At 51.2% G+C, this 26086-nt stretch overlaps 10 protein-coding genes across 10 annotated transcripts; 5 read left to right on the top strand and 5 right to left on the bottom strand.

The window, feature by feature from the left end:
• Positions 1 to 147: 147 nt before the first annotated feature.
• EDD37DRAFT_642312 (Oxysterol-binding protein-domain-containing protein) lies at positions 148 to 3601 on the bottom strand. The gene is made up of 2 exons (XM_062817357.1): positions 3375 to 3601; positions 148 to 3318 (listed from the first exon to the last, which is right to left on the bottom strand). The coding sequence occupies exons 1-2, from the start codon at positions 3408 to 3410 to the stop codon at positions 424 to 426; spliced, it is 2931 nt and encodes a 976-aa protein (XP_062665699.1). The 5' UTR covers positions 3411 to 3601; the 3' UTR covers positions 148 to 423.
• A 248-nt stretch (positions 3602 to 3849) lies between these two features.
• On the bottom strand, positions 3850 to 5147 carry EDD37DRAFT_193927 (IEC3 subunit of the Ino80 complex, chromatin re-modelling-domain-containing protein). Its single transcript, XM_062810115.1, has 3 exons — positions 4915 to 5147; positions 4747 to 4863; positions 3850 to 4695 (listed from the first exon to the last, which is right to left on the bottom strand). Exons 1-3 carry the CDS (start codon positions 5001 to 5003, stop codon positions 3867 to 3869), a joined length of 1035 nt encoding a protein of 344 aa, XP_062665700.1. The 5' UTR covers positions 5004 to 5147; the 3' UTR covers positions 3850 to 3866.
• A 1-nt stretch (position 5148) lies between these two features.
• Positions 5149 to 6473, top strand: EDD37DRAFT_193932 (nucleolin). Its single transcript, XM_062810116.1, has one exon. It carries the CDS (start codon positions 5330 to 5332, stop codon positions 6428 to 6430), a length of 1101 nt encoding a protein of 366 aa, XP_062665701.1. The 5' UTR covers positions 5149 to 5329; the 3' UTR covers positions 6431 to 6473.
• Positions 6474 to 6644: 171 nt separating this feature from the next.
• EDD37DRAFT_642315 (CASC3/Barentsz eIF4AIII binding-domain-containing protein) lies at positions 6645 to 9376 on the top strand. The gene is made up of 2 exons (XM_062817358.1): positions 6645 to 7615; positions 7663 to 9376. Exons 1-2 carry the CDS (start codon positions 6987 to 6989, stop codon positions 9035 to 9037), a joined length of 2004 nt encoding a protein of 667 aa, XP_062665702.1. The 5' UTR covers positions 6645 to 6986; the 3' UTR covers positions 9038 to 9376.
• A 283-nt stretch (positions 9377 to 9659) lies between these two features.
• EDD37DRAFT_642317 (uncharacterized protein) lies at positions 9660 to 12860 on the top strand. The gene is made up of 4 exons (XM_062817359.1): positions 9660 to 10072; positions 10178 to 10967; positions 11017 to 11228; positions 11281 to 12860. The coding sequence occupies exons 1-4, from the start codon at positions 9938 to 9940 to the stop codon at positions 12568 to 12570; spliced, it is 2427 nt and encodes an 808-aa protein (XP_062665703.1). The 5' UTR covers positions 9660 to 9937; the 3' UTR covers positions 12571 to 12860.
• A 228-nt stretch (positions 12861 to 13088) lies between these two features.
• Positions 13089 to 15127, top strand: EDD37DRAFT_596694 (interferon-related developmental regulator-domain-containing protein). Its single transcript, XM_062814589.1, has 2 exons — positions 13089 to 13685; positions 13750 to 15127. Exons 1-2 carry the CDS (start codon positions 13486 to 13488, stop codon positions 15002 to 15004), a joined length of 1455 nt encoding a protein of 484 aa, XP_062665704.1. The 5' UTR covers positions 13089 to 13485; the 3' UTR covers positions 15005 to 15127.
• A 1396-nt stretch (positions 15128 to 16523) lies between these two features.
• Positions 16524 to 18096, top strand: EDD37DRAFT_194039 (PAP2 superfamily-domain-containing protein). The gene is made up of 3 exons (XM_062810117.1): positions 16524 to 16718; positions 16777 to 17345; positions 17399 to 18096. The coding sequence occupies exons 1-3, from the start codon at positions 16623 to 16625 to the stop codon at positions 18003 to 18005; spliced, it is 1272 nt and encodes a 423-aa protein (XP_062665705.1). The 5' UTR covers positions 16524 to 16622; the 3' UTR covers positions 18006 to 18096.
• A 725-nt stretch (positions 18097 to 18821) lies between these two features.
• On the bottom strand, positions 18822 to 21261 carry EDD37DRAFT_194048 (uncharacterized protein). The gene is made up of 2 exons (XM_062810118.1): positions 19657 to 21261; positions 18822 to 19599 (listed from the first exon to the last, which is right to left on the bottom strand). Exons 1-2 carry the CDS (start codon positions 20796 to 20798, stop codon positions 19035 to 19037), a joined length of 1707 nt encoding a protein of 568 aa, XP_062665706.1. The 5' UTR covers positions 20799 to 21261; the 3' UTR covers positions 18822 to 19034.
• Positions 21262 to 22167: 906 nt separating this feature from the next.
• EDD37DRAFT_194114 (uncharacterized protein) lies at positions 22168 to 23886 on the bottom strand. The gene is made up of 5 exons (XM_062810120.1): positions 23867 to 23886; positions 23584 to 23816; positions 23237 to 23532; positions 23061 to 23185; positions 22168 to 23013 (listed from the first exon to the last, which is right to left on the bottom strand). The coding sequence occupies exons 2-5, from the start codon at positions 23594 to 23596 to the stop codon at positions 22254 to 22256; spliced, it is 1194 nt and encodes a 397-aa protein (XP_062665707.1). The 5' UTR covers positions 23597 to 23816; positions 23867 to 23886; the 3' UTR covers positions 22168 to 22253.
• A 753-nt stretch (positions 23887 to 24639) lies between these two features.
• EDD37DRAFT_194112 (uncharacterized protein) lies at positions 24640 to 25776 on the bottom strand. The gene is made up of 3 exons (XM_062810119.1): positions 25204 to 25776; positions 25114 to 25150; positions 24640 to 25066 (listed from the first exon to the last, which is right to left on the bottom strand). The coding sequence occupies exons 1-3, from the start codon at positions 25619 to 25621 to the stop codon at positions 24874 to 24876; spliced, it is 648 nt and encodes a 215-aa protein (XP_062665708.1). The 5' UTR covers positions 25622 to 25776; the 3' UTR covers positions 24640 to 24873.
• Between the last annotated feature and the right edge of the window lie 310 nt (positions 25777 to 26086).

Below are 26086 nucleotides of genomic sequence, written 5' to 3' on the forward strand. Positions count from 1 at the left end.
TGGGCTTCTGGAGGGAATCTGGGATACCGGTCTGTGCGCCCGGTCTCCGAATAAGCGAGCGGAAGCGCAAAACTATATATGCACAGTGTGGAAGACTACTGTTTCTCTATACGAGCCTACCGACGTATTCTCAACGAGATTTGTATAGCGGGCATAGTTGACAATAATAGACAGATTTGGGAGAGAACAGAAAGGCCGGTGTGTGTGAGAAAGACAGGTATCGTAGATAGATCAAACAACAAGTAGAAGGTACGGAGTACTAAATGTCAATCCCAGCCACCAGACATGGCCAGGCCCAGTCGACCACACATGGCCCCCTTCCCTCCGGCACGAGATAACTCAAAAGGCCCTTCCACATCCCTCCCCAGAAAGTCTAGTATTGCACGCTCATCGCACGCTCCAGTCGCTCTGTCACCTCAAGTATTAGATCTGAAGGACAGGCACCACCCCCGTCCATTCTCCACGAGCGCGTTCCTCCCAATACCCGTCCTTGCCAGTCTTCAACTTCCATACCACTTCGTCTTCCAGTTCGACTTTGGTGAACCACCGAGCCTTCCATGTCTCGTCGTTCGACTCCATTTCTCTCCGCCGTGCCCTTTGCCCTTCCTCAAGCTTGTTCTTTAACGTCTCTGCTTGATCATGGTCGCCCTGTTCGAGTGCAACTTGGTCAGGTCGGAGCCGGCTATCTGTGGGCGGGAGTTTCCCCTGCTCAATCTCGGTGGTCTCGTTGAGCTGCGCAGCGAAAAGAGTCATGCCATAATGTTTCGGCGCATTCTCCACCAAAGGCCCAACTGACCATACAGTTGACCGAGCCAACTTGCCAGGTTCCTTCAGCTGCAGTGAGTTCGTCCACGTCCCATTCAGCCCTTCCGACCGCTCTTGCCCGTGACTGTCGATGGTCTGCACTTCCACTTCCTCGCTTCGGCCGGAGAACATGCCTTTGGCCTTGAACGTTACTGCCGCCTTGTGTCCGGAGCTTTCATTAATGATGGTCATGGTCCCTACCGGTTCCACGTATTTTTCTCCTGCAATAATGTTCCGTAAGAAGCAGGTCGCAGCGGACCAACTATACACCTCTCCCGTGGAATGCAGTATCAGTCGAGCTTTACCTTCCGTGATGATCTCGGACGATTTGCCCCAAAACTTTTGCGATGGCAGGGGTGACTGAGTAAACGTCCATTGGCTCGACTCGGCGTGAAACGCAAGCTGGACGGGACGATGCGACACCTTTTCCGCAACAAATCGGAAGCCGCGGTCTTCTCGAACCAGCTCGTACGTCTCTCCAAGCATGGGATTGAATGGCTTCCGGATCGACCGCTCCTTGACCCGCGCATTCGACAAGGCCGACACGGCGAAAGCGGAAACGTACATCAACCTTTCAAATACATCAGGACTCTTGTTGGCGTCATCCAAGAGTTGCGAGTATTCGAGCTGTTCAGCTGCCCTTTGAAGCAAGGACAGTGGCTCGTTGGCTGACACAGGCATAGATATGGTTGACAAATCCTTCCCCACGTTCTTCCTGAGGAATCCAATCAGGCTAGGAGGCATAATTGTCGGAGGCGCAATGGTCGCCCTCCTTGATATTGAATGGTCCAGTGGTAAGGGAACAAGTGACTTGGCCCGAGGTGGGAGATATGATGAAACGCTCCCAGAACGTCTTTTCATCACTTCCAAGCTATCCTCCCCAATGTCACTGCTGGTCACAGAATCATCATCTTCGCCGGTGCCCTCATCTGTAGCTTCGTGATCTGTGTCACTGTGAATGTTCAGCAAGCGATTATTGTCCTGCGCATCAAAATATTCTTGCGAGTCAATCGACTGCAGACTCATTCGAGACACTGCAGACTTTGGCGGTGTCGTCCTCCGGATCTTGCTCTCCGACATGAGGACTGCAAATTCGCCGACGACCGAGTCCAAATCGTGGAGTACTGCTTTGCAATGATCATGCATACTCTCCTCGGACTGATTGTAATGTCTAGAGTAACCGTTGGGTAAATGTTGAGGAGACGCTGGGCCATTGCGAATGACTGGCTCAAACCCGGGTGCGGGAACAGCTAACTGAGCTGACACGCTGCGCTTGAAGATGTTGGTCTTGTTGTAGGTTGCGCTGGACTTTCGCTTCCAGAATGGTTGCTTGTCCTCTTGTCTGAAGTAATCTTCCGTCGGTCCTTCTATGGGCGTCGAGCCAGCGGAAGTGGACCCCAGTCGAGGTGAAGGAGGCGGAAGTGGCTGTGCCAGCGTATCGAGACATATTCGCCTTACTGCATCTCGTGTTCCCGATATTCTGCTCAGTAGATTCTCTAGTCTTGCCCAATCCTGATCCTCCAGCGGCCCTGTCCCGTCCTGGAAGCCGCCTCTGCCGGTCTCTACGTGTAGATCGTCGCCAGCAGTGGTAGCCTCAAGCATGAGACGTGTCGCTGTCTGCAGCGCGTTCGTCCAAGCCTCGAAGTCGGCGTCGTTGCTTGCTTTCAAATGCCAGATCTCGGCGCCAGAATCGATCGATATCTCGCGCGAATTGGCATTGGCCGCAATCGCTGCCAACGACAGAGGAATGGCTCCCCGCAAAGCAGAAGAGTTGCGATCACGATAGTAGGACAGAGTAGAAGAGGTGTAATCTAAGCAGAAGAATCTCTTTGCATAGCCCTGATGCTTCTTGCGCCGGCGCTTTTGGAGAACTCCAGTGAATATGGACGGGGAATCCAGTCGTAATCCTTCAGAGACCGCCGCGATGCTCGGCGGGCCGACGCTTCCTGGGCCAGAATGGGTGACCGATAGCTGTCGAAGTGAGTCGAGCGATTCTTTGTCCTTGGCCTTCATTCTCGGACTTCTCTTTGGCGCCGAGGCTGATGCTGCTATTGCCATGGCCGTTGCCATCGCCTGGCCATGGTGCTGTTGCGCGCCGAAGTGTATTTGAGGCTGGCATGACGTCGGATACGTGAGCAAAAATACTGTCGCCGTCTTCGAGAGACTCTTAGAGAAGGTGTTATCAAACACCAGCGCATAGTTGCCCGCTTCGCCGATGCGCACGTCATGTCGGCCTTGCGTGACCTTGTCGGCTTCGCACTTGCCCACCCATCTTATCTGCTTCAGCCCGATACCCGTCAACTTCTCGAGGGCGGTGGTAGAGGCCTCGGGCCTGTCTTCGTCCGCAGCAAAGGTATTTGGTGAGGGTGGAGGAAGGGAGGTGGAGGAGGAATGCAGAGTCGAGGCAGGGCCGGGGTGTTTGAACACTCCGAAGTTGAGAGACTTCTTGTGAGGCAGTATCGTCCAAGAGATCGTATATTCTTGCTTCACGTTGACCCAGCGCACCAGATAGTCCTGAGCAGCCCAGCGTTAGCGACAGCGTTGTACATGCACATGGGGTGTCAGCGCACCCGCGAATGAACCTCTATTTGTTCGAGACCGGCCATGTCGACCTCCCGATGCAATATGGTGATATTAACGCATCTCAAGACGAGTATGGAAGAGTGTGTGTTTCCAAACGCGTTTCCTGTGGAGGTTTAGGTGTACCGTCTCCTGTCAGCGGTGCTCTGTTTATGCCAGACACGAGGGGGCCACGTATTGAAATCTTCGGCGGAATTGTCATTAAACTTGCCGAGTGAGCACGGATAAGTTATTTATGAATGGAACCCCTCGACCAGGCACATCTGACATAATACCGGTATAAGTTGGCAATGTTTTCAGGTTTACTCCTCCCTGTCACGCCGACCAGTCGCTGGGTCATGCATTTCAGAGGATCGGACCAATGTCTTGTAAGACTACCTGCAGTTGGTCCACGTGAATCAATGGTTGCTTCGTGGCGGAAGAATGCCTTCCAGGTCATGGGCAAATAGTTATACAAAATGCCTCGCGTCTCGACATATGCCCTATCTCGCATCCACCGACAACTTTTTGGCTCGTTTGTTGCGGCCTGAGTCTTCTTTGGTTTCCTTCTTGCGCTTGGTGCCCCGCGAATTGCCCCCTTTCGGACGATAGCCGCCGTCGTCCTCTCTTTTGCGCTTTCCCCTTGCTGAAGAGCCGACGTCCATAGGGACTCCGTCGTCATCATAAAGTTCTGGTTCCTGTTTCAATGCTTCCTTGTTGACCGACTTTCTGGCCGAGCTCCTCGAACCGGTGGCGCGCGTGGCCTTTTCGGCACCCGGCTCATTGTCCTGCAAGAAAACCTGGGGTTGGTGTTTGCGAAGCCAGTTGTAGATAGATACAGGATTCTTCAGCTGCATCTCTCGTTCTCGGTCCGTAGTCTTTTCTGCGTTTCGACTTCCTAGGCTATTGGTAGTGTGGGACCGAGGATTCGTTGATGTCCCATCTAAAAATGCATCCAACGATTGCAGGTATTGTTCTTCCCGTCTGATTGACAGAAACATGTCTCCTGTGCCGGTGGTCGGGTCCGTCTTGTCCCCATTCTGCATTGGAGGTGGCGCAAGCTCGAGTAGCGATGTGTAAGAGCGTTCCGGAGTAAATGCCAGAGTGTCGAGCAAAGAACTTTCTATATCCCAGTACGTCTTTGCATCGATCTCTCCGGTCTGCAGTTGATATCTCGCCTTGCGGAGTCGTAGATGTCCTTCCTCTTCGGTGAGCTCTTCCTTCGCGATGCCGTCCCGCTCGTTCTGCTGAGACGGAGGTTTGAGATCGTAACGTAGACGCGGTGGCACTTGAGGGCATGAATTCAGATCCACGAGCAGCTGAAGTAGTTGACTGCACGGTGGTCAGTTAGCTATGGTATCGTGCCCGCTGCGAAAGTCTTACTCGGTCTGCTCAGCTAGTCGTTGTGATATGTCGAGGATCCGCTGCTCCTCTTTGAACAATGAAGTGCTTTCTCGCGTCTTTTCTTCAAATGTGACCATGATCTTCCGGTACTTGCGCCTGTGAATTCTTTAGTCCATGCAGAACACATCAGGTCCGGCCAAAAATTACCGGTAAGACTTGCGAAACGCGGCAGGCTGCTCAGACATGCTCGTCTGCTGGGGCATCGCAGGGGCTTCGGAAGGATCTGCGGCAGACATGGCTGTATAAAGGGCCAGAGGTGATGTTGTGAAGGTGCAGCGACGTCTGAGATCACAGTCAAGGCGAAAGTCTTACGTGCCCAGCAAGCAGGTATTGATTGCAGTGCTTTCGAGAAGTGAACCACAAGTCAACTCTCGCCACGCGTTTGAGGAGAATCGCGGACGGAACCTACAATACTTTAACGCAAGGACGGATATGATTTCCGTCAACATTAAAAAATTCCTTGACCATAGAATCACTCAATAACTTTTTGCTACGAGCACGAATTTGCCTGAGAGTCAAATTAACCAAGTAACATAGGGACCACGCCTTGCAACTTCACAACATGAGCGTCACCGAAGCTGCGAACGAACAAGGGGAGTTGAAAGGTCGAAAGCGAAATGCTGAAACGGCCGAGATCGAAATTGATGTCGATGCCCCAGAACCACCCTCTAAGAAGGCTTTGCGCAAAGCAAAGCGGACGAAACCTCTCATAGATAATGACACTCAGTCCACGAAAGCAGTCTCAGGACCGTCTCTCAAACATTCCGAGCCGCTTCCCGAAAATCAGAGGCGATCACCATATGGCATCTGGATCGGCAATCTCTCCTTCAGTACGACTAAAGATGATCTTGTCAGATTCTTCACTACAAATTCGCAGACTCCTATTGCCGAGGAGCAGATAACGAGGATTCATCTTCCACCAGGACCAGTGAAATTTGGTAAAGCAACGAACAAAGGCTTCTCGTACGTTGACTTTACGGACGAAGCCACACTCAACGTGGCATTGCAATTTAGCGAGGGTCTCCTGGACGGCAGACGAGTGCTCATTAAAAACGCAAAAAGTTTCGAAGGGAGACCGGAGAAGAAGGCGGAGGATGACTCGCAAAAAAAGGCACCCAGCAAGCGAATCTTTGTGGGCAATCTCGATTTCGACGCGACTATGGAGGACCTCGAGGAGCATTTTGGTGTTTGTGGGACTATCGAGAAAGTCCATATGGCGACATTCGAGGATAGCGGCAAGTGCAAAGGCTTTGCCTGGGTGGACTTCACGAACCTGGCTTCAGCAGAGGCTGCGATGCGAGGCTGGGTGGAACCCAAGAAGATTTCACAGGTAACATCGTCAGGCCCAAGACCTGCGCAACAGCGGATCTGGCTACGGAAGCTCAAAGGCAGACAGTTGAGAATGGAATTTGCCGAAGACAAAGTCACTCGATATCAGAAACGATATGGAAAGAATGCAAAGACCAAGACTCAACAAGACGAAGAGACCGAGGAGCCTATACGAGAGGTTGACGATGTTGCAGAACCGCTAGCGACCAAATCTGAGAGCAAGAGGCCTCCGAGCAAGAAAAGGAAACCCGAGGGCAAATATACTGAGGAAACAGTACAGAGATTGACTGGAGCCATTATTGAGAGTAAAGGTCAACGGACGGTGTTTGAGTAACGTAGTGCATACAGCGAAGCAAGCTATTGGAAGCGTACTATGTACCAGATAGATTTCTTTTGCGGCCTAAAGATTGCGACCAGTCTCAAGAGAAGAACCATGGGTACTGTTGAAGTTGTGATGGTGGAGAGATCTTATTGAGTTGGAACTCCAGTGTCATACGAGGTCGTACTTTGGGCCAGATCCGCCTAACATCTTGGCGTGACGAAAGTCTGGGGCGATTCCTTCGACTCGCTTCATAACCCAAAGACAAGCCCGCTGGTGGTGAACACTCAAGAAGGGCATTCATCCGCCTTAATCTTGACCATATTAGTCCATGCGCTGTTGTAGCGTTGTTGGAAGTACTTTGTCTTCTTTGTAATTCCATCTCGAGATGCGTCGATAGCTTGTCCTCTCCGGTACGGCACCTCAACTTATCAAGTCAAGTTCCAGTCGAGATCGCAGATTGTTGTCCATCGTCAACGATGTTCAAGACCCTTCGTCCCACCTAGACGCTCTGCACGAATCACGATCTATTCTGCCCTAGTTCCGCCGAATCCCTTCGCTCGACTCGAACATGCCTGCACCTACGAGGAAGAATCTGCTGGGGAGCAGACGGCGACGGCAGGATGACGGAGAGGAAGAAGAGTCGATCATCGGAGACTTTGCCGACTCCTTGAGTGAGGGCTCTGCAGTGAGTGATGGTGACGACGAAGCGGAGGTTGAGGGTAGCGAATTCAGCGATGGGGAGCATGCGCCGGCAGAAGATACTTCCCCAGCCAAGAAAGATATTCCCTTGGAAGGTGTGCAAGACGTGGCTACTGCTCCATCACAAGAAGCTGCTCCCAAGTCTAATGGCGGGTTCCAACCCTCTACCGATACTGAAGCAATGTTGCATGGGATGAATCAGACTGGACAATTGCCACAGGTGGAAGAAATACAGTTTGAAGATCTGCTTGTTGGGGAAGAACGTGTTCCGAAAGCTGTTGTCAGCATTCCAAAGGCACCTCGAGACGAGACTCCAGCTCAACGGAGTCGTAGGGAGCATCAGGAATACATCAGACAGCGGAACGCTAACCCGGCCTTCGTGCCAACACGAGGAGGATTCTTTTTGCACGATACACGCACCGCGGCGTCAAACGGGTCAAATCCTAGATCTTTTATCCGAGGCAGAGGTCGAGGGTATGGCCAGCCTGTACACCCAGGGTATGTAGGCGTCTCCCTGTTCAGACTCAAAGACTAACAGTCCGCAGCAGGGGTTACGGCTTCAATGAGGCCACGGAAAAGCCGTGGGCTCACGATTTACACGAGGGTCACGAGATACCGCAGCTTCCAGATACGTTGCCAGTAAAGCCAGCCGTGGTGTCACAGAAGGAACAAACCGAAAAGCCCACGCCCTCCACCGCCCCTAACAGGTCATTTTCCTTCACGAGTGTCCTAGGAAACGTCACTATTCAGATCTTCCTGCCAGGCATGGAACAAAAAAAGTCGATCCCAAATGTAGTTAGAAGACAGCACACCCTTCTGCCGCAGCACCGGCCCCCTCTCAGACGGGACAAGCCTGTTCGCATATCACTGCCAGACATGACAGCCAGATATATCTTCCCCAGCACCGAAAGGTCTTTCATCTTCATTCCGCGGGCCATGCGACCAAACCAGCAAGCCTACGGACGTGGTCGAGGTAGAGGAAGCTTCCACGGCAGCCGTAGACCTAGCATATACGGCAGTGCTTATACTCCAAGTATTGCCATGAGTCGCAAGTCATCTATTGGGGCGTCCACCATGCGGGATGGTATCATGTCTCCAGCCGAGTCTGTCATGTCGCGTATGGTTGGTCCTTCTTACGACACGACGCGACCCATTGTACGCATGCCATCTGGAGGCCCTACGCCATCTACTTCACGGACGGGTGTGCCACTTCTGAACGGGCCGGCGTCCACAAGTCAGACACCTGCGTTTTACGGCAGCCACTCGTCTGCGATACCAATGCATCAGCCAAGGCCGCAGAAAGCCGTATCTGTTGCAGACATCGAGTCTCCGGCGTCACTCCCCTACAGAGCTCCACAGCAACAACAAGAACTACCGTTCCATCAACAAGTCCCATCTCACATCCCCGCGCCATATAGTGACGACAAAGCTGCACAACAAACCATGCCCGGGATTGCTGCAACCACACCTCTTTCGCAGATCCCAGAAGGTGCGGTTTTTGCACAAGGCTTCCAGCCATATCCTGCGATGGGCGCGCCAACGTATTATGGTGGACAATATAACAACGGGCCAATGTTCTATCAGCCTTTAGCCGACAACGGTTCATACGGTATACCAATGAATGGTCCTGCCTTAGCTCCCAATTTCATTCCAGGATCTCAATCTCATCCCATCGGATACCTGCCTGCTTCAGGACTCGCCGATGGTAATGGTACCGGAAACATGGTTCCCCACGAATCGAACGGCATGGTGTACTACTACAATCCTCCAATGTATACATCGGATACTCAGGGTGGTCTTCAACAATTTCCTGGAGCTACCAACGGCAATGTGGGGATGATGACAAACGGGATGCCCTCCCAGCCATTCTATTATTCTGGAGTACCTAACGGGATGTTCTATCCGGCAAACACAGCCTGATCTGCGCTGTCGGTCTGCTGGCCTTCAAATAATTACCGAGCGTTGCAAGTTGTTCTGTCTAGCGGGTTGCGGTTTTCCTGTTGCATTTGCATTTTATGGAGCGATTCGGTTCGTCTGGTTTAACAGACAGGGTTAAAAGTGTCAAGGACTTCTATCAAGGATTTCCGTGGCCTGGGATGTCCTCCTATTGCGTTCTTGATGTACATTATTTGAGTATTTTGTCTAAAGGATATCTTCTGTGGCTGTTGCTGAAGACCACAAAACTTGGAGAACTCCAGGTTCAAGATGAGGGTTGGCTGAAGAATACAAGGTTGAATTGATGGATTATCTATTTAATTGGCTTATCTGGATTGTTTTTAATGTTTGGCATGAGGCTGTCCTTCTAAACCGGTGTCTATCCGAACAATAAGAATTCCGGGCAGAAGGGAATCTGCCTGATGAACAAAAGCGGCTTCACCATGGCGAAGGAGAATTGGAGTAGGTGCAGTTCAGTGATTCGCCGATACCAGGTACCTCTCCTCGTGTAGTGACCGGTGAATGAACTGTTGTGCTGTCGAGAGGTTGATGAGGTGGATATGAATGCGTGAATGGTCGTTGCCTTGCTTACGTGAAACCAATACTTCCCCGCTTCGGACTGCGGCCTATCGTCACTGCCTTGCCTGATGCTCCTACCATCATCACTACTGACTGACCTACCACCACCCTTTCTTCCATCACCTCAACCTTATCATCCTAAGGTCTAGAGGGGGCGTGGTATCTAATGCTCTCATATCGACGCTCTTCCTTCTTTGAAACCTCTTATCAGACCTAAATAACGTCTCCTACCCGGCTCGCAGGTCGATCCAACCCCAGCCTGCCCGACACCGCCTCACTACCACCCTACTAGGCTGCTCTACCATCATGGCTACAAATCATCCTCATACAGGCCCTGTTGGTCCTGACACCTTGATCACCGTCAAAGTTATCATTGATGGCACGAATCGACGATTCAAACTTGCTCTTCGGGACCTTGGAGCCAATGTTCTCCCGCAGAAGGTGCGTAATCTCATTGTTCTGTCAGCATCGAACCGTTTGCACGCTTCTTCCTAGTCTACATGGTTTCTTCCAAAGTCGGATTTCGGCTAACATGCGAAACACCAGCTGCGCTTCTTGCTTGCTATTCCTCCTGAGAATGAAGTCAAGTTCGATCGGTTCTCTGATTCCGCTGGTGCCTACATCACCCTAGACAGCAATAACCCTGGAGTCTACAAACAATTGTATCGGGCAGCCAAAGCAAAGCTCAAGCTACGTTTGCGGGCTACAGTTCAGAGATCTATGAAGATGGAACAAGAAGAGAAGAAGATGACAGATGAGGACAAACTCGCTGGCAGTGCCGCCACCAAGGACATGTCCGAAGCCTCCCAAGGGGAGCCTAGGCATAGTTTCCTGGAGACCGTTTTGTCTCAGCCTGCGGTGCCATCCTTCAAGTCTTTCCAGAAGACGTGCTCCTATTCTCCAACCTGTTCCATCCCAGGTGCATTCGACCTTGACTCCGGCATGGATTCAATGAAACCTCCTCGGTTCTGCCACACCGACCTCTTCAGTCTACCAACACTCCCATCGTTCACCGACTTCCCTTCGACGGCATATACCATTGACTGCAACCACTGTGGGGCGTCTGTGCCTGACGAGCACTATCACTGCGGTATTTGCGAGAACGGCGACTTCGACTTGTGCAAGGCCTGTGTCGATTCGGGTGTCACCTGCGATGGAGACGAGCATTGGCTACTGAAGAGAATTATACGTAATGGAGTCGTGATCCCAAGTGAGACTACCACCGTACCAGCAAAGAAGGCAACTCAGAATGAGAAGAGTGCGACTGAGGAACCAACCACACCGATCAGTCCGGAGAATGATGATAGCGAGCGGACCTGCAACTCTTGCATCTGCCGTACGTGCTTGAAGATCATACTTGTATTCGTTTTGGCTGACTTGGCTAGAAATGCCGGCTCGTGAATTCGTCACTTGCCAGGATTGCCCAGACTTTGACCTCTGCTTCAGCTGTTTCCAGAACGGCGAACACGGTCACGACCCATCCCATGCGTTCTCCATCCATGAGTCCGCCGAATTCGCTGGCGAAGCTCAGGTCAAGGCTCTCTGCGCTCCAGGCCGCAACGTTTGCCATAACGCTATCTGCGATGGCTGCGACAAGGTAAGTCGTGGTGGACCGAATCACTTCGTTCGTCAGGCTAATACCAGTTCAGGACATTTATGGCATTCGCCACAAGTGCTTGTCGTGCCCAGACTTCGACTATTGCTCCACCTGCATTGCCTCTGCTGGCAAAAATCATCCTGGTCATCGCTTTATTCCTGTCTACAAGCGACTTCAAGTCCCTCGCAAGGCCAAACAATACCATCGTGGGGTACACTGCGACGGACCGCTATGCGTCAATGCTAAGGGCTACATTGTGGGTGATCGGTACAAGTGTGCGGTTTGCCACGATACCGATTTCTGTGCCAGCTGTGAAGCTTTGCCGGAAAATGGGCATAATGCGACACACCCATTGATCAAGTTCAAGACTCCATTGCGACATGTTTCCATCACCACATCTGAAGCGTCCGAGGATGGAGAGACGGTTACTCAACTTGGAGACCGACCACTGGCTAAACACGCTGCTACCGAAACCACTCAATCTACATCTGCCAATGCTGCAACTCAAGTCCAGACTGTCGCCGAGGTCAAGCCTGTCGAGAACGCAGTAAGCACGACCGAAGCTGCACCAGCCCATGACGTTCTATCAGGCAAGTCCAGCTCAAACGCCCTTCAAGCTTGGTATGTCTCGGACTTGACACCGGATGGTACACGTGTTGCCACCAACCATCTTGTGGTTCAATCATGGACATTGCGCAACCCTGGTCCTGAAACTTGGCCAGCAGGATGCGCCGTCTACTACATCGGCGGGGACGACATGCGCAACCTTGACTCTCTTCACCCATCAAGTGTTAGCACCATGACCAATGCCAACCGCAGCAATGTGCTCGAAACCGCCCTTGAGCCGGGTAAGACTGCCGTCTTCACGGTCCTTCTGAAGTCACCTGCTCGTGAGGGCCGTTCTATCTCGTACTGGCGCCTCAAGACTCCCGAAGATCTACCATTCGGCCACAAGCTGTGGGTCGACATCGAAGTCCGATCTACGCCTGTCGAATTGCCCATTCGTTCTGCAGACGTGCCCTCCGCTCCGGCTATCGTGGAACCCGAGAATACAGAGATGGACAAGTCGCAAGCCAGCTCTATCATGATCTTCCCAAAGCTTGACAAGGAGTCTCCAGTCTCTAGCGTACACGATGTCAGTGAGAGCCATGTTGAAGCACCTGCTCCATTGATGGAGCCTACCACCAAGACCGAGGGTCACGATTTGCTTGAAGATGTAGAGAGTCTCGAGCTTGAGGAGTCAGACAGCGAGGATGACGCATTCTTGACAGACGAGGAATACGACATTCTCGATGCAAGTGATGAGGATTTCTTGGAAGCACAAACTCAGCCTGCCAAGTAAGGTCAATTGTCATCTGTACCTTGGCAGGATGTCCGAGGTCTAACGAGACAAGAATCACAACACGACGAGCAGGCCAAAAGCCGTCACGGCTCCCGATCTACCAGAATGATTCAAAACACACGATCAGGAATATGGGGAACAAGGTGTGAGGATGGCTTTTGGATCTGGGATGAAACGGCGCGACGGGGGCTATGGGACTCTTTTCCTTTACTGTTGAACCACATTACTCATTGACATGATCTCTTGCTTGCTTGCATCTAGTAAACAATACGAACAATGTGCTCCAAAACTCTCGAGTCACTAAAAGTGTGAATGATTTAGCTGACAGTGGTCAACCCCATATTCAAATGGTGCTCGAGGCCTCCAGCAGGCCAAGAGCATATCGGCCCGTGAACAAGAATCGTGGGTGATTGTTGAAGGCATGATTGGAGGGCTCAATAGGCAGAGATGAGGGGTTGTCATCATAGGGAGCGAGGCCCAGATTCTGGGGGAGTATTCACAATCTCCAGGTTTTCCGAGGCAAATAATAATGCATGTGCTGGCACTGGGCAGTTGGCAAGATCATTCCACTCCGCGTTCAGGTGCGTTTGAGGATTTGTGAGGACCTACATTCCGTTTGCCCTATTCACCGCTTTCGATTTCTGGCTGAATCGCACAATTGATTCACTGTTCTCGCGTCTGCCTGAACAGTTTTTGTCACTTTCGACAGGTATAAGAGTCTGGCTTGCAGTCCCATCCCTATGGAAATTCTACGCCTTCCATCTCATTCAAATATAAATCGAGCCTCACTGCCTAAAGGGTGACAAACCCCGTCGCATTGCTGATCTTAACGCCAGAGGCAGCAACGCCGAACAACTCGTGCATTACTAGACCATCAGTATCTTACCACTAGACAAAATAAGAACTACAGTCACCATGCACGAAGACCTGAGAAGAAGAGCCCTTGAAAGTGGCAAGACCGTCTCCAAGAAAGTCTTGTCGAAGCAATCCTCACAAGGAAGTTCTCGAGCCAACTCGGCCGCAAACTCTCGGGCAGCATCTCGCGCCCAAAGTAGAGAAGTCTCGGACGACGAAGATCCCGGGAATGGCAACCTAAGTGATGACACTACCCAAAGGTCAGTATTGACGCAGCTAGGCCGAAGAGACCTTTGACATGGCTAACGTTGCCACAATATGCAGTATCAACTCGATAGACGCACTCCTCGAGAGCGATGATTTCAACGAGCAAACGACCGATGCCACCCGAGAACAACTAAACAGCACGATAGATGATCTGTTGGAACGGAAGGGTAGCAGCAGCAAGAGCCGAGAGGAATCTTTGACTTCATATGTTCGGTGTTTGACATCCCATTACCTCGCCGAGGTCCTGCACGGCCGAGTTTCGGATATTCTGGATGCGCTTGGGCGCAGCGTCAGAGCGGAAACGAGCGAAAGAGAAACGACACTGGCTTTACGGGCGATAGCAGTCACCGCCATCACATTCGCGGATGATCGGATCTACGAGACTGTTCAATCGCTGCTGAAGCGAACAGCGACTGACTCCCGATCATTGACCGTCAAAACTGCGGCCATCTACGCGTGGGGAATATGCCTGTCATTCGGAGGGGCCGGAGAAGACGAGATTGCCCATGCCATGACCATTTTCCTCGAGATCGCGTCAAGTGATGGAGCATTTGTGGGAGCGGATGACAGTGCGGAAGTTGTGTCTGCAGCGCTGAATACGTACGGCTTTCTGGCGACTGAGGTGGAAGACCTCGAGCATGATTCCGAAGACGCTGTTGCTACCTTTCTCGATCAACTGGATGCGGACGACGTACGAGTACAAGTCGCAGCTGGAGAAAACATTGCACTGCTTTACGAAAAGAGTTACACCCCACGAGAAGAGGGCGAATCAGGTTCATCATCGTCGCCGTCGTCAGACGAAGAAGAAGAGGGCGAGACGGCTGGCCGAGAGACTCGAGAACCCGATACCTCAGGCTTGATCAAGAGATACAATGCGTACCACAACAGTAGGGAGGTGTTGGAGAAGGTCAAAGGATTGGCGGGGTTGAGCACAAAATCAATGAATCGACGAGACAAGAAACTGCTTCACCAGACTTTTGCCAGTGTGGTGATGACGGTGGAACAACCGCAGCGAGGATTGCAGTCGAACAGCACGACCAAGAAGGTTGTCCGGATCCATCGCGAAGGAGAGATGCGGGTGGACAAGTGGTGGAAACTGATCCGACTCAATACGATCCGACGACTATTGGGAGGAGGTTTTGTGAACCACTACTTCGAGGGGAACAAACAAGTGCTTAATGCATTACCCATGATCATGAGAGGAACAGACGAAGGCGGCCTGCAAAGTCCACGGAAGGCGCTGCACAAAGCCAGTAAGGGCAGATATCGCGACACTCGGCGATTCATCTCGGCAGACGCACCAGAAGAATAGAGGGAGCCTCGGTTTCCGGCGATGTGAGCAATTTTTTGGACAGCAAAAGAACTTTGAAGGGGAGTCAAATAGCATATAGCGATATATGACTACAAATGGGATAATATCTTATCGTTGTTGTGGACATCGTTCTGGACGCTTGATATGACTCGCGAGCAACCTCGGTATTGAGTGCTGGTGATGGGTCTCGCAACAAATACCGTAATGAGAAGATCATCATTCGACCATCATACGAGTTACGAGAATGAAATTCTGAGGATAACGCAAATTAAGAATTTCATCAGTGGCTGATGAGCACGTGCTCTATCCGCATTCTAAGTTTTGAGTGGGAGAATAAAAATGCTTGGTAAGGCTTGGAAGGCAATACACATTTTTCATTGGTTCAAATGTAGACACTACGGCGAATTAGAGAAAGATTGGCGGCGGTAGTGGCGGATGTCAGTTGTTATTGTTACAGAGAGATTGTTAGTGCGAATACGTACGTACTTTGGCAGCAATCGACGCGCAAATTGGGTTTCTCCCATACGTATGCACTTCGGAGCAGGAATCAGAAAAGACCCGAAGGAGTAATGGTGAGTGAGTAATTGTGTATCAGCCTCGGGACTCCCAACCAGCCTGACAGGTGGTATGACTGTGCATTATTACATAGCTAGGTATGCAAGCAAGCAGCACGAATAGGGGGCAAATTTGATCCCCATAACATTATCTCATCTATCTGATAGGGAACCCGGAATGAGGGCCCCTTGTAATATCTGCAACACAAGGCCGACTTGGCATTGCTGACGTTGGCGTTCCCCAGTTTATTTTGGCCCATATGAGTAGTAGCCGCAGCAGTTAGCTGGACCTGAAGATTCAAGAAAAGCACAAGACCTGTCTGTGGTTCTGGCTGAGCTGTTTATGGCCCCTCCCCCGTTTATCCTGGCAACTGGAACTGGGCCTGATCAACACGCACAACGTCCTTTACGGAGCTCGTCCTCTGCTTGCCTTACGCCTCAGGTTTTACTCCGCCCCGTCTCATCTCGCCTTGCCTTGGAGCCTCCTCTTCTTAGGCTAGCCTATTTTCACCCAGGAGAAAAAAACGGTCCCTTCTCCGTCTTCCTTCTCACTTCCATTCTCAATTCACTCAACCTCACTCATTTTTCTGGCCACCCGTACCATAATATTCTTTGGAATTCTGCTATCCTTTCTCTTGTTGTCCTGCCCTACTCGCGGACCTCTAATACCTGTTTTCTTGCTTCATTCAAGAACGCACGCCGCTTTCATCCGCACAGCCCGGTGTCAAACTCCCCTGTCCACGCGTCTTCAGGCTCGCAACTCTTAGGTCGGCCACAACCACTTCCCTCCGGAGATCTTCCTGGCCCTCCACAGCTTTATTACTCCCCTGCCCCGACTATAACAGACTCCCCTGTCACTCCTTAAGTCAAGTCACCTGTTCGAAGACCAACCAAGGCCTGCGTTGGATACCTGTGCTTTTTACGTCCTTCAGTCAGCACATGTGACGTGTCCAAAAACCAGACACGCGACCCCTTTGCTCAAGCCGGCAGTCGATCACCCGTTACCAAGCCACCAAAGCCAATGCTCCGAACATTGTAACGACAAACACATAACCATTTCTACAATGGCCACCGTCTACAATGTCACAGAAGCCGCTGTGGCTGCCCAACCCAATATGGGTGGCGCTCAGTTCGCCTCTCATACCTGGTTGGAACCTATTGTAAGCTCGATGCCGGGTCGTCCCCTATAATTTATCTGGCTAATTCAAAGAAATATAGATCGTCCTAACTATTATGATCACCTCTTTAACACTCAACCGTCGACATAATTTCCGCATCCTAGAAGCCAATCGAGGTCGCTCGACTACTCGATCACTCCTGCCCCATGACAGCCAGGCGTCCTCTCCCGATGGCTCCGTCGATTCCGGCTCTTACCTTTCTGGCGACTCTGATGTCTTGACCTCGACCAAGTATCCTCCGAAGAAGCGCAACTGTTGCGGTATGCTTGTGCGTACGCCAAACTCTTCGCGCTTTGCCGATCACATCCACAGCCGGATCCTTGCGAAATTCCCCTTCCTCATTGAAATGTTCTACTGGGTCCTGAACCTACTGTTCTATGTGCTCACCAAGGCCATTGCTCAAACATTCTTCTCCAACTACGACGGCTTGCGTGAGCTCGCACAAGACCACGGCGTGCTCATTTTGGATATTGAGCACAAGTCCTGGTTAAGCTTTTTATTTCCGATCCAGGAGAGAGACTTTCAAGCTTGGTTCCTCAATGGACATTTGACGGCTATTACCTTTTTGAACCGCATCTATTCTCTTGTACATATTCCTGGTACCGTTACGTATGTTTCTCCTCCTCCTCCTTGCCATGTGTTTTCTGGCTGACAATCTCTAGCTTTTTGTCGTGGTACTATTACTCCGCCCCGAACCATGACACCTTTGCCGTCGTCCGCCGAACAATGACGTTGGGTAACTTTTTCGCCTTCGCCATCTTCACCGTCTTCCCTACGATGCCGCCTCGACTACTACCCAAGGAATATGGATTCCACGACACTGTCCGTCAAGCCGATGCCGAATCAGTATGGGTTGGGGGAAACTACGTCAATCAGCTCGCGGCGATGCCTAGTCTACATTTCACCTATGCTTTTGTTATCGGATGTACTTTCCTGTATCATTCCGGATTGCTTCGACGCACGCGTAACGAGCCACGAAAATCCATTTTCACGCAGACCGCTTTCTCGGTCGTTGGCATTTTATACCCCTTGCTTGTTCTGACTGTTATTGTGGCAACGGCGAATCACTATTATTTGGATGCTGTAGTCGCCATGATTACTGTTTCGCTGTCATTATTGGCCAACAAAGCGTGGATGTTCCTTCTGCCGGCAGAGGACATCCTCTGTTGGGTGTTGAGAGTGGACAAGCCTGTGCCGACGACGGGCGACAGGCTACTGAGACAACAGGGTGCGAAGTATCAGCCCGTCAAGGATGAGGAAGATCCTTGAGCGTATTCACTGTGTGCATTCCACGAAAAGCCTTTTTCTTCGGCCTTGAGGGGATCTTATTGGGGCTGTGGCTCGGTTGGACTAATGGGGACCGGTCAACATACGCGACTGAGGGAGTTGGACATCAGCCACCTTGAAGCCGACTGCACATCGAACACGGCAATTGAACCGCGAGAAAACTCATGCGGGATATACTGAAGTCACTGGCTTGTCGATTGGAAAGACCCGATACCGTTGAGGAAACGAGTTGGAGTGTCCGAATTGAGTCCCCACGGCTGTTCCAGCGAGAAACAAGGAGACTTGGACCGGGTCCTGTTTTCTGGCCAGTTTGGTCTGGCAAAGACACTCCGCTACAGATGTTCAAGGTCTGGAAGGTCGGCGACAGTCCCATCGAAGCTTGGAAGAAATTCAAGCGCAAAGTCGGGAAAACCTGCCCTCCATTTGACAACACCGTCCCTGTCTCGTCTTGGAACACTCAGGCATGGAATCGACAACAGCAAAAAGCGAATCAATATCCGACATGCCGAACAGTCAACCGAAGCAAGTCGCAGAGGCGCTCATATGGACCCCAGGACAACACACGTACATCTGAAGACTCCATGAGCGTAGCATTGCATAGCGGAATGGGAAAATGTCTTCCCTTGGTGTAATGGGACATATTCTGAAAAGCGAGATTGGGTGGTAGATCGATATCTAGATCCAAATAAATGTATCAACGTTACTCTCTGCACTTTGATCCATACCTGGTATCGGACATTTCTTCCGTTCTCCTTTTCCTTGCATGAGTCAAGTTGCCCGGTATTTATCATAGGGGGCTTTCGTGGCGATGCTGAGCATTCAATCTTGCACTCTGCATCACGGGTTGAACATAACGGGTAGTTTTATGCTCATGTCGACAACTTTATTGGGTATACGACATAAAGATTCGACTTCGGTGACCAGGCGACTTTCAGATCTAAGAATATTAATACGAAGATCTACGTCTAAGTTTTCTTCTTTTTTCTCTTGTCCTTGCAAACTTTGACGCTCCTACTCAGTGTCCCTCAGGGGCTCTTGTCCATGGAAGTGATGTATCCAACACCCCGTAAATTCAATCAAATATCGTTGACGGTACGTTGCATGCAATGCACCGTGGGACGATAGTATTGAGCGTGCGAGATCGAGGGCCTGCACGTGCATTTGATCCGGACTTAGGTCATCCTCCTTTTCGTTGTCGTTGTCATTGTCGTCGTCATCTGGCGCGCTTAAGGTATTGCTGAAACGGATGGGTAGTGATGAGAATAGGTTTGACAGCAGGCGTTGAGGGTCTTGGATCGTGATGCTGGAGGAGGAGGTCTGAACCGCTGATTTCAGGACTTCTGTGTCAGTGGCGGTGCCACTGGAAGACAAGAAGTGTTTGAAGAATTTTTCGACAAGCCCAAAAGTCGTGAGGAGGTCAAGGACTCTGTGCGCCGACAGTTCCTGAACACTGCAGTCGGCTCCGTCTTCGAGCTTCGACTCGGACTGCTCGGCGTGCTGGGACGTGCGTGCTCTGCTCTTTCTCTCTCTCTTTCGACTCGCATCTTCCATTTCAAGACGTTCCTTCAACACGCTCGTTGTGTCCATTTCTTCAAGTAATCCGTCCAGAGACAGATGTTGTAGAAACTCCAATGACGCAACCCGACCCCGATCCTTCTCAGCCTCAGCCTGACCGGCCTGGGCAGACACAGATTGCCCGTCCAGCAGAAAAAGAGGTCTCGTATACCCGATTTCCTTGCGATACAAGAAATTGCACACCCACGACAAGATAATGCACGGCACCAGCACGGTGTATCCCTGCCATCTTGTCGCGGTGATCATACTCGCTGCGCCGGCGACCAGAGAAGTCGGTCCTGCGAGAAAAGCATAGACCTTGACACGGGTGTACCGGCGGAAGAACGCCGCACCTGGCCGAACTGCTTGCCGACGCGCTGCACTTTGATGCCGACTCGAACGCCGCCAGACATACATCGACCAAAAGAGTCGTAAGATGCCGTACGCAGCGGCGGGACTGTTGCCGATGTATCCCGACAACAAATTCGACGCTTCGAAAACTCTGGGATTCGCGCCGCCAATGGCCATGAGCGTTCCTGCGCCTACCAGTGTGGCGCCGAAACCCATTGTCACATCCATTAGGAAGCGGTCGATGATCTCGGTGAGGAGTTCGAATTGGTTGACATCTTTGTAGACTTTTAGTGCGGTTTTGGGGACGCTTGCCTTTTCACCGTCAAGTTTTGAGGTGGATGTGTGGTGCGACAGGTCGAGAAGTATGCGCCGTTCGTGGCGGAGAAGACAAATGTTCCGCCAACTTAGTCTGGCGTCTTGGATGGCGACACCAGCAAAAAAGAGCGCGACGCAGCCTCCTATGCCCATTAGGGCTGCGGCGAAGGTTGGGACAGGGATGGTGTTGAAGACGTTGGCTGCAAAGTCGCATGCATTGGCGAGCTCGAGGAATCCGACAAGACTTAGGAGGCTGTTGCGGAGGCTGGTTTGGTGGGCTGAGGTGTAGTATATTCTCTTGCTGTGGGTTTCATGTCGATGGAATGTCAGGGGTGGGTTGGATGTCAGGGATTTGTTGTTGTTTGATATTGGTGACGTTGAAGGGAGCTGCTCGTTCTTCGTCTCGGCCATCGTGTTGCTTGATGGATTGGTCGTTGACACTGTGGAGACGGGTGTAGGAGTGTTAGGCTGTTGAGGTTCTGTTGCGCTTGCGGTTCTTGTTGTTGCTGTCTGTTCGTTGTTTCCAGTCGTTGAGGTGTTTGGCAACGAGGCCATGGCATGTTGTTGCCAGTAGGTGTCGTTGTGGAAATGAGAGCGGATGTTCTTTTAACAATTTCGTGCCATGAAAACGAGAGGATGGAAAACGAGCCACAAATCGAAAGCCACAATATTACCTAGAAAGCCGTCGAAGCACAGTCCACAGGATGGTCTAGTCATGAATCCGGCGGGAAGGGAGCGGAATGTTCAGGGCTTGATATAAGGTACCTACGGGCAAGGCTAGGCCGGCCTGGAGCAGCGCTGTAGGAGCATCCCTACTGGTAGTCAGAGTTCAGGTGTGCTCAAAGTTTTCTCTTTGGGTACTACATTGCGTGGATTTGGGCTTGGCTTAGGTCCCTTGAAGGTGGCCGTTGGGTACCGGGTAAATGTATGTTACAGTGAGTGAAAAATGAAGATTCGGGATGGCCTAAATGACACCGTGCACCTTCGGGTCAACCTATATTTAGATCAACAGCTTGGCACGAGTACACAGTACAACTTGAACCTTGATGAAACAGAGACTGAGATACCTCGATTGCATCATAAAACATAACGACTCTGTGATATACCAAGCAATCAGTTTGGCATCTAGAATTGTCACATATTGGGCGCTGTCATGAGACAGGACGATGGGTCTGACGAAGGCATCACTCGAGGCTAAAGTACAAATGAGAATTTACTTTAACCCCCTGAGCATCTTCAAGCAGCCCATCCCCACAGTCGTCTCGCTGTCCAGGAGTTAGCTATGTGACAATACACGAATCCAGATCCTCTAACGCACGAACTGTTGATATCATGCCATATATCTACTCTATCATGTGCAGGATTCTCTAATCATCTTGTGCAGCCGCCATTTCGGCCCCTTTTCATGCAGCCTTGCATGAGGTGAAACAGTACCTGCGCAAAGACACTCCAAAACCACCAACTATGAGCTCTCTAACCTCGCAAAACCACTGACACCAACATATATGGCCGTCGACTTCACTCCCTCGGCCCTGCTCAACATTTTCAGGTGCCTACTCCTCGTCGTTCATGCATGCAGCTGCATAGTCGTACTGAGCATTCCGAGTGCGGCCCACTCCCGGTGTTCGCTATGCGACCTGTCGGCCTCTATGGCGCTGACTGTGGCGAAAAAGGTATCCGGGAGACAGGACCTGGTTACAAGGGCATTGTCATCGTCCTCACTTCAAGTATTGTATCGCCTCGGTCGAGCCTCCTTGTTTGGAAACAGCAGGCTTCCTCGGCAGTGCATCGATGACCCAGCTCCGTCGTCAGGGATTGAAAAAAGCCATCACATGTGAGCTAGGTGGATGTCCTAGCTCGCTGACTATCAGGCAGCGTTCGTGCTAGCAGGGGCTAGTCAGAGAGGACAATTTTGTTCCCCATGGGTCGAACATCGAGGTGTCGTACACGGTGTCTTAAACTGCAGCAGGCAAATGTTCAAGAAAGAAGGTATTGTTGATCTTACCCGGGTCATCCTGCTTTGTATCGCCTCTCCATCGCTCTTTGCCAGGATCTCTGCCAGGACTCTGCAAGGAAATCATTCCACATAAATTTGCGAAGTATTTTCTCGACCGACCCCCAACGCCTGGTCTCCCTGGGGTACTTCCTCAGCGTCTCGTCCATAACCTTCGAGATAGGCGACCACGACTTGGACAACTCCAGGGCACTGGCAGCGGCAATCGAGATCCAGATCAGACAATCAATGTGCTTCTTCTGCAATTTTGCTTGCTCTTGGGAAGATCTTGGCCACCCGTTCTCGCCAAGTGTGTCTTCAAGCTCTTGTAATGCCTCTTCATATTCTTCTCCACACTCTTTGTCTCCGAAGTGCAATCTAAAGCAACAGCCGATCAGGCCAAAGCAGAGCAGATGTTCAATGGGTGTCGTGCCCATGACCGAGATACACTGGAGGTCGGCGATGATGTTGAGTAAGTTGCGGCTCCCAGGAGAGCTGGGTCGCGAGCTGATGGGGCTCAAAGTAGGGCTATCCCCAGTCTTCGTAATAGTGGAAAGATTGGCAAGTATGTCGATCATCTGAATCGACAACTCCCCTGCCAGAGCCATGTCATTGAAGGTGGAGGACACTTTCGACAAGGCTTCGCATAGTTTCATGTCGAAGGGGAGGGAAGGGTACACGGGCAGCTCGTTTCGAAGAGGGGAATCTATGGTCAATCGAGACATGTTTGTAGCAGCTTCATTCCTGTCTTTGACAAAACTCCACAAAGCCTCGTATCTGTAATCGTCAGGTGACTATGTCATAACAACAACGTCAATACTCACGCTTTCATCGTAGACAGAAGAAAGAATTGCCATGGCGTTTCTCCGGTGAGGTCGGCTCTGATGCTGCGAATCTGTTTCATAGCACCGACATGTTTCTTGGCACCCTCATGAACCCCCAGAATATACTGCATACGCGTTAGCCTGAGACTCGAGGGGTCTTGGACTAGGTGACTCACATCAATTGTCGTAAGCGCCGCGATGGTTGTCATGGTAGTGTCATCGGCACATGTCTCCTCCGACGCGAGCCTGAGTCGAAGGGCGTTGAATGCGTTCGAACGATGATATGCCAGACCAGCATCTCTGGACCAAGGAATGCCTTCCTGCAGAAGCCATGATGCACGGCTGAGAGCCACTATCGCCTCAAAAAGGATGGGTCGCTCAAGGGCGTAAGGAAATATCAACGATTGATAGGGTTTCGGATGACCTTCGAAAGCGAACGCTCTGCCGTGTTGTGGTGCCCAGACCTCTAGATCTGCAGTATGGTCAGCATCAGCACGATTTGCGAACCGGATGACTGTCTTACAATGCTTCACCATGCGTGGTACGCAGCCTTCGGATGGTATGGGGAAATTGTTGATCGGTTCCGTGAAGAAGATGTTGACTGAAAACCTGGGTAGCCTTAGAGGTCTTTTGCGTCCTTTGGCATAGCCATCGATGGGGGATTTTCGCTTCCGAGAAAGTTGCACGGAGGCCAATTCTTTCCTGTCAAGCTCCCAAGAAAAGCGATCGACCGCAGAAAGGGTTCGTTGATTATTGCTGCTAGAAGTCTTGATTACAAGCTCCGGACGAGGTAACGACCGACCGACCTGGATATCGCTCGTCCAGCCTGGTGGATGCTGAGCTGCTCCGGCGGTGTCAGTAGCCTCAGCAGGGCGCAATAGTTGATCTATCCTCGTTGACCGTGCCATACTTCCTTCGTATGGAGGGGATCATGATTTAGGACAAAATCATCATTTGGTCATCCAGGAGATCGTCAGTCTATGATTCTGAAACAGCATGGTGTATGAGACGCCTAAATACCCCGCGACGAGGTTAAAGAGTAGTAAATTCAACTCAAAGCAGACCTGTCAAGAACCAGGGCAGCGCTTACGCTTGGTCAGCTCGAAGTCATGGAAATCGTCCGAAGGGCGGTGGAATAAAGCAGCGGACGTGTGCTGCTTGAGATGGGAGGCAGCATAAGAGATTGTGTCCCTTTTGGTAATATCTGGAGGCGCTGACAAGGCCGTAGGATTGGGTATTAACCCGACCAAAGAAGGTGAGCAATGAGCATCCTGAAGAGGTGAGATGGAAAAGGACTCGTTGCACCTGTTCGGTCGTGCATCTTTCATGTCTCGCCGGAGCGATTTCCACCCCAAGGAACGATTGGTGAGTGAAAGCGAAAGCCCGGTGGATATTCGAGGCAGGGGTTGACGCTATGAGATGCCAGGCTATCAACAAGGTGCTTACATCCGCTCTTTAGGGGGTGTCTGACAACAACGCGGGGCTGGCTGATGACATGTCTTGTGGAGGACTCGACGACAAGCGTCGCTCAAGAACCCTTTCTCGGTGCTCACCTTGTGCATGGCAAGGAATACTGATCCCTATACTGAGACCTTGTGCTCCGTATTGGAAGCGAGGTCAGACAATAGCCTCCGGCATGCAGCCGCCAACTCATCCACCGACCACTTTTTCATTTTACCCTCTTCGGCCAAGAAACCAAAACCTCCTTTTGCACATGATGCCCACAACTCACGGTGTCCGGCTTCCTAAGGTCCCAGCTGGCACGTTCGGAGTCTCGGGTCTTTGTTGTGATACTTCCGCCGGATCAGTATCATCAAGCCTCGTTTGACACATGCCGGATCACTTGATGGGCATCTTCTTCTCCCGGCTGTTGTTTGTCAACATCGCGAACCCAGTTGGAGCCGGAGCCTCCATTGATAGCGCTACCACCGTTGAAATTGTACGAGCCCAACGACGCAGTATTGCCGGCCAAGACCTCCTTGAAAGCGCATTGGCACTGACCGATTCTAGCCCAAATGTTAGTTTGATATGAAGCGGAAGCTGTGGCACTTACTCGATGCAGTTCTGCCAGACTGCTGCCGGATTACAGGCTATCAATGTCCATTAGCTGATGCTCAGCTTGGTTGTCGGATTGTTTGCTTACATCCATACAAGCTGCAAGAGAAGTCACCATTATCTGCACATGTACAGATACTCCGGCATTGAGATGTGTACAAATTGTAATAATTCATGGAATCTCCCTGAGTATCACCACGAGGCTGCACCTGTGTATCGATCGGTCCATCGTCTCCATTAGGTTCGTCACTGGTCTCGTTCCCTCTCTTTGGAAGGTTGGAGCAACGGGTGAGAAAAGTGCGGTCGTCGGTAGTGCAGAAGACAATCCAAGCCCATTTGGTTGGCTGTATGGAGCTCGAGGAGTCGTTGAAAGGGTTCAAGGTCCCGCTGACGTCGTTTGCCATGGCATCCACCTCGGTCGAGTCTTGGGTCGGAGCAGCGGCACTGGGAGTAGGGAAGGAGAGCACAGCAAGCATTGCAGTCAAGATCACAGAAAGGAGCTTCATTGTGAATGCCGACCAGGGAGCACACAGGAGAATGGTAAGCCAAGCTGATGAAAAAGAGCAGATGGATGTTCACAGAGTAGAGTCAAGCCCAATGATGCTGTTGTTCCTTAGGACAGTGTGAGACTGGCAAATGCGGTTGAAGGTGTAAGAAATCATCGTCAGATTCAAAGCAGCAGGAGGAAGTCGCGGCCAAGATCAGACGCAGGACCCTCCATCGCAACCGCCATTGCCGACCGTGACCGTCGCTTCCTATGGACTTGTATCATTTCTTGTCTTCAGAAGTAGAGTTCGGTCCTTGCGGCTCTTCTGATTCCTTGTCGTCCTTTTTGATCTCGATAATCTGTCATCCATCAGTATGTCCACTCCAGAGTCGTCCACTTGTCATACATTATTGCCTAAGATGCCTGATTAGCAGTTATAGCAATCGAATGAGTTATCATTGTTTACAATCTGCACAATGACCCC

The sequence above is a fragment of the Exophiala viscosa genome (genome assembly GCF_022695815.1).
Source record: "Exophiala viscosa unplaced genomic scaffold EDD37scaffold_15, whole genome shotgun sequence".
NCBI classification, from domain to species: domain Eukaryota; kingdom Fungi; phylum Ascomycota; class Eurotiomycetes; order Chaetothyriales; family Herpotrichiellaceae; genus Exophiala; species Exophiala viscosa.